The sequence below is a fragment of the Cicer arietinum genome, chromosome 8 (assembly GCF_000331145.2).
Source record: "Cicer arietinum cultivar CDC Frontier isolate Library 1 chromosome 8, Cicar.CDCFrontier_v2.0, whole genome shotgun sequence".
Lineage (NCBI taxonomy): Eukaryota > Viridiplantae > Streptophyta > Magnoliopsida > Fabales > Fabaceae > Cicer > Cicer arietinum.
In genome coordinates, this window is record NC_021167.2 from 8872718 (window position 1) to 8879788 (window position 7071).

General features: G+C 26.9%; 1 protein-coding gene across 1 annotated transcript; it reads right to left on the reverse strand.

Annotated features, from left to right (window-relative positions):
* Positions 1-1422: 1422 nt before the first annotated feature.
* Positions 1423-2533, reverse strand: LOC101500611 (abscisic acid receptor PYL1). Its single transcript, XM_004512472.4, has one exon. It carries the CDS (start codon positions 2431-2433, stop codon positions 1786-1788), a length of 648 nt encoding a protein of 215 aa, XP_004512529.1. The 5' UTR covers positions 2434-2533; the 3' UTR covers positions 1423-1785.
* Between the last annotated feature and the right edge of the window lie 4538 nt (positions 2534-7071).

The window sequence follows — 7071 nt, forward strand, 5'->3', positions numbered from 1 at the left end:
AATGTAAGTAGGTGGTTTGGTTATTTGTTTTTTTATTCTTTCCTTCTATTGGATTTCAGAAACCGACCCAATACCCATTTACCATCCCAATTTCCAAAATACAGGGGATTCAGTAGTAGTATTTTGTTTTGCTACATGTCACTTCATAATTTTGAGGGATGATATGTTAAGGGATGTTCATTGGATAGATAAAATCACGTAGTATATTTATAAGTAGGTCAGTCTTTATTTTACTAATCATTATCACTTCCCTCTGCCATTATTACAAATCTAAATTCTAAAATGGATTAATATTTTAAATTTATATGAAATAGTAACAATGACTAATATCGTTTCTTAAAAGATGAAGCTTATAATAATCTTTGATTGTTGTGCAGATCAGTGAGACAAGCTAGTTCGACAAAAACAAATGAAAGCTAGTTGAGTTAATTTGTTAATTCTATTCATTTTCTTCGTTGTTTTGTTTCTTTTAACTAATCTCAATCAGATCAATATCTTGTTAGGAAAAACACCATAAACTTCTATTTCGAATCAAATGTTGTTCCACTATAGACCACCAAAAGTGATCAACCATGAAATTTGTCATTGGTGCGATGAGAAAATTTGGACTTGTCAAATGGTTTCTGTTTTGTTATCTTAACCAATGTTGTTATATAAAATGAATTTGAACAACATTTTTTTTTGACAGAACAGTTTTCTTCACATAACGTACATTATTTTCAAAAGATTATATAACGCATTGCTCAATATATTTGACACTAATTAGTAATTAGACCTAAAATTTCTTCTGTGTAAGAGTTTTCACATAAATATCAAACATAAGTCCCTACCTACTATCTAACTATATACTATCCTACTATTGAGATAAGATGTTGATGGATCAAAAGATTAAGACCAAATTCAATTTAAAGGATATACTTTGTTTGTGGAAAAAAATAGACTATCATTTGTAAGGTCGTGCACTATTTAATTAGGTTTCTAACTAAAAATCATCATAGATATAAATTTAATGTAACTTTATATAGTAAAGTGAGACTTAAATATCAATTAAAACATCAACAATAATCAATCGATGGTTAAAAATTTAGGTCACCTCATCATTAGGAATGAGATGTAGTATAATCTCGATATATTTGTTTGAAAAAAAAAATGAAAATATGATTATAGGATGAAAATAATCATAAACTTCTACTTGTTAATCAACGTGACGAATCTATCAAATTTTAACATTTTCAAAACAACAAAAGAGAAAGTAGTATTGAAAATTATTTGATCCTTCTAGAATTTTATAACTGTTTTTTTTTTTTCCAAGAAGGAATCATCTTCTTTAAGTAGGATTGCATGAACCTTATTTATAGTAGCTAAAAGATATAGTAATTATTAATTAATAATTAAAGGAATAAAAAATATCACCACGCAGAATAAAATCGAAGCTAAAAGCAAATGCTATTCACAACGATGAAACAACACTCACAAGTCAACATTTTATGTACAACTGCATTGACTAAAATGCCCTTACCCATTGCGATTAACAAATTTCAACTCAACGTGCATCCACTATAACTCGAGTCGAGAGAACATGTTGCTGAATAACAGTGGAAAATCATCATTTAAAAAAAAAAAAACGAAACCTCACACAAAATAAAAGAACTAAAAAACAAAATGAATCTCCCAATATAAAAGTAAAGAGGGAGTCACACTTTCAACTTTCATAAGACTTTCAAATTCCAATCCCCTTTTTTTTTCCTTACGGTATTTAAAATTTGCGGTGAAAAGTGGGCCATGCTAATGTGACTTACCGTCACCGTCACGGTACTTCTCTTCGGTGATAGACGCAAGCTTCTGAAGATTAAGCTTCACAACGGTATCGGCAAAAAGACGCGTGTCCTCTTCCGTGTTACCTTCAGGAACATCAACTATATAAGATTCCAAAACAACGGTCCAGATCTCACCGTCACCGTTATCATAACCGTGAACGGAAGTAACGGAACGGTAATTTCTCAGACGGTGTTCGCCGCCGGTGATGCTAAATCCGGTGACACGTCGGTCTTCATCGAGAAGGTCAAGTCTCTCGGTGCTAGTTGCCGCCGGGAGACCGGATATGACATTGACGTCTCTGGTGCAACCGACGGTCATTTGAAAACCGTCTTTGACGGCGCAGCTTTTGATGAAGTGTTTGTAAATTTGTGGTTTGTCGAAGCGGCGTACGACGGACCAAACGGTTTCTGGCGGCGCGTGGATACGTTGAGCGAGTAGGGAGGAGCATTGGCCGGAGGTTATGAGGTAGGTGTGGTGTTCGGTGATGGAAGGTATGAGTGAGTCGATTTCGTGTTGATTTAGACCTGATGGAACTGTTAGATGGTGTTGCGTGTGGTGCTTTTCGTCGGAATCTTGGTCGGAGGTGGAGACGGTGGAGGTATCGGCTTTCTCCATCGAAAGGAGAGAGAAAGCGAGTGTGTGTGTGAGAGAGAGAGAGAGAGAGAGAGAGAGGGTGTGGGTAGTGGTGGAATTTCACGTTTGAAACTCTGTTTTTTCTTGGGTTAGCTTAGCTATATATAGAAAAATAATTCGATATGCCTAAAGTATTATTATATTTTTGGTTCGTCTTATCTATATAATAATGTCAAGAAAATGGTTAGAAACTAACCGTAAGAATCTAGTATCTCTCCAGTTAACATTATATGTGATTTAAGAATTTTTTCTTGAAAAAATAGTAACACGGATAAACAATTTTATAAGTGAAGCAACTATTAAAATATCAATTATTTTTCATAAATTTATTATGATAAATAAAGCAACTTAGAATTAGAAGTGATGTGTACTTTTTTTTACTTGATTTTTCAGTTTACGGATGTCTCGATGATTTGAAGTTTGACCAAAAAAATAATAATATTTAGTTATTGATCGTTTCAGTTAAGATTTAATTTTTTAAATAATTTATCTTTTATTAAATTGAATCTTGTTATTAAATACTTGAGATTAATCACCACTGTAATGTTAAAATATTTATTTGATGACAAAATTAAGAGAAAAATTAATAATTTATATGAATGTATTAAAATTAGTTATTAACCATGTATTAAGTATATGAATGTATTAAAATTAGTTATTAACCATGTATTAAGTTATGATTGCATGCATTCTCTTTTACATTTTGTCTTTGTTATTGTACTATATGTGAATGATAATCAAGGTGTATTTGAATTGCTTGTGAACCGATTATTGTGTGTGATTGTTTCAATTGTCTAAAAGTTAATACATGCATTATATCTGCTTCTTTTGCATATTAGAAGATTAGAGAATCAATGAGTTAATTCCTTGATAATTGAGGTAGAAAGTCTAAGAATGAGATGTAGGTACTAATGTGTTCTTACTAACATGTGTGCATTATGTTGTTATTAATGATTTGTTAACTTGACATGCAGTAAGCTTTTGCAATCTAAATTACATTCTTCTTTTTGAAGTTGTGTTAGTTGATTGTGTGTTGTGTGCTTGTTTATTTGCAAAGCCCAAAGCCTTCAAGTATTAGTTCTTAACTATCACCGAAGAGGTTACCTCTAATTTTTCAATTTTTAGTACTTATGTGTATTGTTGATTTCATTGTTTTATTCTACATTACACTTTACTTGTATTTATGTGAAATGATATGTGGTTGTGTGTACAATGACTTTTCCATTAGGTTACTTCAACCCTAGCCACCATTTTATTGATGGTGGTAATTATTTCATAACATTTTCTTCTCCACGAGGAGTATAAATATTGACAATCATGATATGTGCACACATCTAAATTAATCTTATTTCATCATATGATTATATGCTATAATTTGTATCTATGAATACTCTATTAAAATATTTCATTAAAAACATATTTTGTATGATATTTATAATAGATATGATTCATTAAAATAAATAATATTTTTAATGATAAAAGAAATAGATTGATTGATCACACATCTTTTTGTACGATTTTTATAACTAATCACTTTTTGTTTATAATTCATTTTAGACATAGTATTTTATAGATTTCGACCCTTGAGCTTTGTGTCGAGTTAGTTGGCTAAATCTTTTAGACATAGTCCTTATATCTCATAATAATCGACTTATTTGGTCAAGGGTCATAAGTAGTCTGATGTTTGAAGTAATAAGATATCACAAGTTTAACTCTCCCTCTAATAAAAATTAACAACTAACTACTAACATATTAATTATTAAAAAGAAAAAGACTTATTTCCTCATTTAACACAAATTAATAAAAGTGAACACTCTAGTACCTTGAGTTTAGTTGGGAATGATACCAACATCTAATCATTTCATGTCATATTATTTTTCATATTTTGATTTTGAATTTCTTTTGTCTTCAAACTACTAGTACTCAATTAAATCTCAAAGTATCAGATAATTTACTTAAAAATGTATCAATTGAAAAAGAGATAGAAAAAAATATATTTTTATCAAATTATTTTTATTAAATATTAATATATTTACAATTATTATAAATAATATAAATAAAATATAAGATATTAAATTAATTTTAATATTAATGTATGTAGTATTAATTATATCACATAATTCATAAAAATAAACTAATGTAACTTTAAAATTTTAAAAAGTCAATTATTTTAAGATAATTTTTATAAAAATAGGCCAATTATTTTTGAACAGCGAAAATAGTATAAAGTTTAAAAACTAAGATAAAAAATGCGATGGATAAAGTATTTTGTACATTGCATTCATTTAATGGTAGAGTCAAAGGGAGCAATTATGATTTCTTTAGGACAAGTTGAATTAATAAAGTATTGGATATTACGGAAACATCCAAAGTCAACTGGTCAAAGGAAAGTTCCTTTATACATCTAACTAAGATAAGTAAAACCACGATTAACTCAATTTCTTAGATTAATTACTGTTTAATGCTTCAACTTGATGTGGAACTTTAGGCTTACGAGAATATATTCGGGATGAAATTATAATGCATCAATTTTTGTAAAATTATTTTTCTTATATTTTATTTTAGAAAGAATATTTTAACTTTTTAAATAACCGCACAATTATTTTAATTTTTATATAAAAAAAAAACAGAAATACATGCAAGTTATGGATGATATGGTTGTATATCGGTAACTTAAATATGTTTAATATTCTAATTAAGTTGATAAAGTGAATGATTTAATCATAATTTTAATGAATATTGTGTAAAAAAACAAAATTAAATTGACTAAAAGGACATTAGTATTAGTAGTAGTATTAAATGGAGGAATCAATGTATCACTATGTTCAATTAAAAAATATATCATTAATATAACTTTTCATGAAAATAATTTTATTGGAGATCTAAATTTAAGTTCACTATATTATAAAAGTTTAAAATTAGTTGGTAGCTCATATCACTTCACATAAATACAAAGTATACTGAAATTTTGAATATTAATTAAACTGAAATTATTATCAATGATTAATTTCATTTTATTTAAAATTAATTATATTAATTAACTAATGGTACATAAATTAATCCACAAGAATCAGATGATAACATTTTTTATTGAAAATAAACTGAAATTAATCATTGAACAGAATATATTGTTGGACCAATTCAGCAAGTTCACGATTATTATTGTTCTTATTTGGTCCATAAATTAATAATTTAAAATTTGATTGGGGTCACCTAAAGAGAACAAAAGATGTTAATGGCATAACCAGAAACTGTATGGATTTTTTGATTCAATAGTTATGATGTGAAAACTTCCTTTTAAAATTTCATTTTCTCATTAGATTAATGTTTGAAACTTTTAGTGTAGTTTAGTGGTTGTATTATGAGGTCATCTAAATTAGACAAATTACGTCCACAAGTTATTCAATATAAAAAAAGAAAAAAAGAAAAAGGAGTTTAAAAGTGGCGTAGTTTCCTTTTCCTTTAAAAAAAATATTGGATGTCCCATCATTCCACGGATTTTCCAGCTAAGCATATGACTTATAATCTATCTAATTTCTGACTTTAATTTTAATTTTCTGTCCATTTACTTTCTGTTTCTTGTTTTGTTTTCATAGTATATCTTTAATTAATATCATGCAAGTTCATAGGATAGATATATTTGATATGAAGAGTGCAAATTTAAATATGGATTATCCACTTTTTTTTTATAATTAATGTGTGTGAGTTTTACTGTTAGAATTTTTAAAAGTCGAATAAAAATATTTTTATATTTAATTAACATTAGAATATTGATATAATATTTTTCATTTACAATTTTTCGAACATATATTTAATAATTTTTAGAAATTTTAAAAACATCAAAACACTGTTTTTTTATTTTAAAAAAATTATTAATTTGTTTTATTCTTTTTTATGTCACAATTATTTATTATATGAGTCTTTTGTCTATCTTGTAATTAATAATATAAAATAAATACAAATTTTAAAAATTTTAAAAAGTAAGCAGCTCCTTAAATTTTCATATTTATTATTTTAATTTTTTATTTATTTTGTAATTAAATAAAATTCTATTACATTTTTTTAGTTGACTATTATTATTATTAAGATTTAATATATGATCTAATTAATTCATTTTTACTATTAAGATCTAATGTATACGTAACTTTTAAAAGTAAATATTTGGTGCGAGACGTGATTGATCTCATAGTGATGAGTAGATAACATATCATCTAATAAATTTTAAATAAACTATAATATTATCTTAGAACTTGATTAAGAGTATCATGATAAAAAAAAAAAAAAAAGTATACAACATTTTAAGTTTAGTTGGGAATAGACCTCTATGTAACTATGTTCATTTTTTCATATTGAATGTCAACCCCTAATATATTAAAGGAGATATAAAATGCTTAGAAAGATCAATCAAATTATTTCTTGACAAGGGTTAATTAGTTATATGCAAAGTTAATAAATACTTGAATAATTAATATTTCATGTATAATCAATTATAATTTTTTTTACAGAATAATCAACTATAATCTAATCAATCAAATATCTTATTTCCACACATTCTTCTATATATATACAAGCGATGAGATCTATGGCATCCCTCATCCAATAATTCAGCTTAAATAATTA

Coding starts and splice junctions, on each gene's coding strand:
- LOC101500611 (XM_004512472.4), bottom strand. CDS start 2,433: ATGGAGAAAGCCGATACCTCCACCGTCTCCACCTCCGACCAAGATTCC.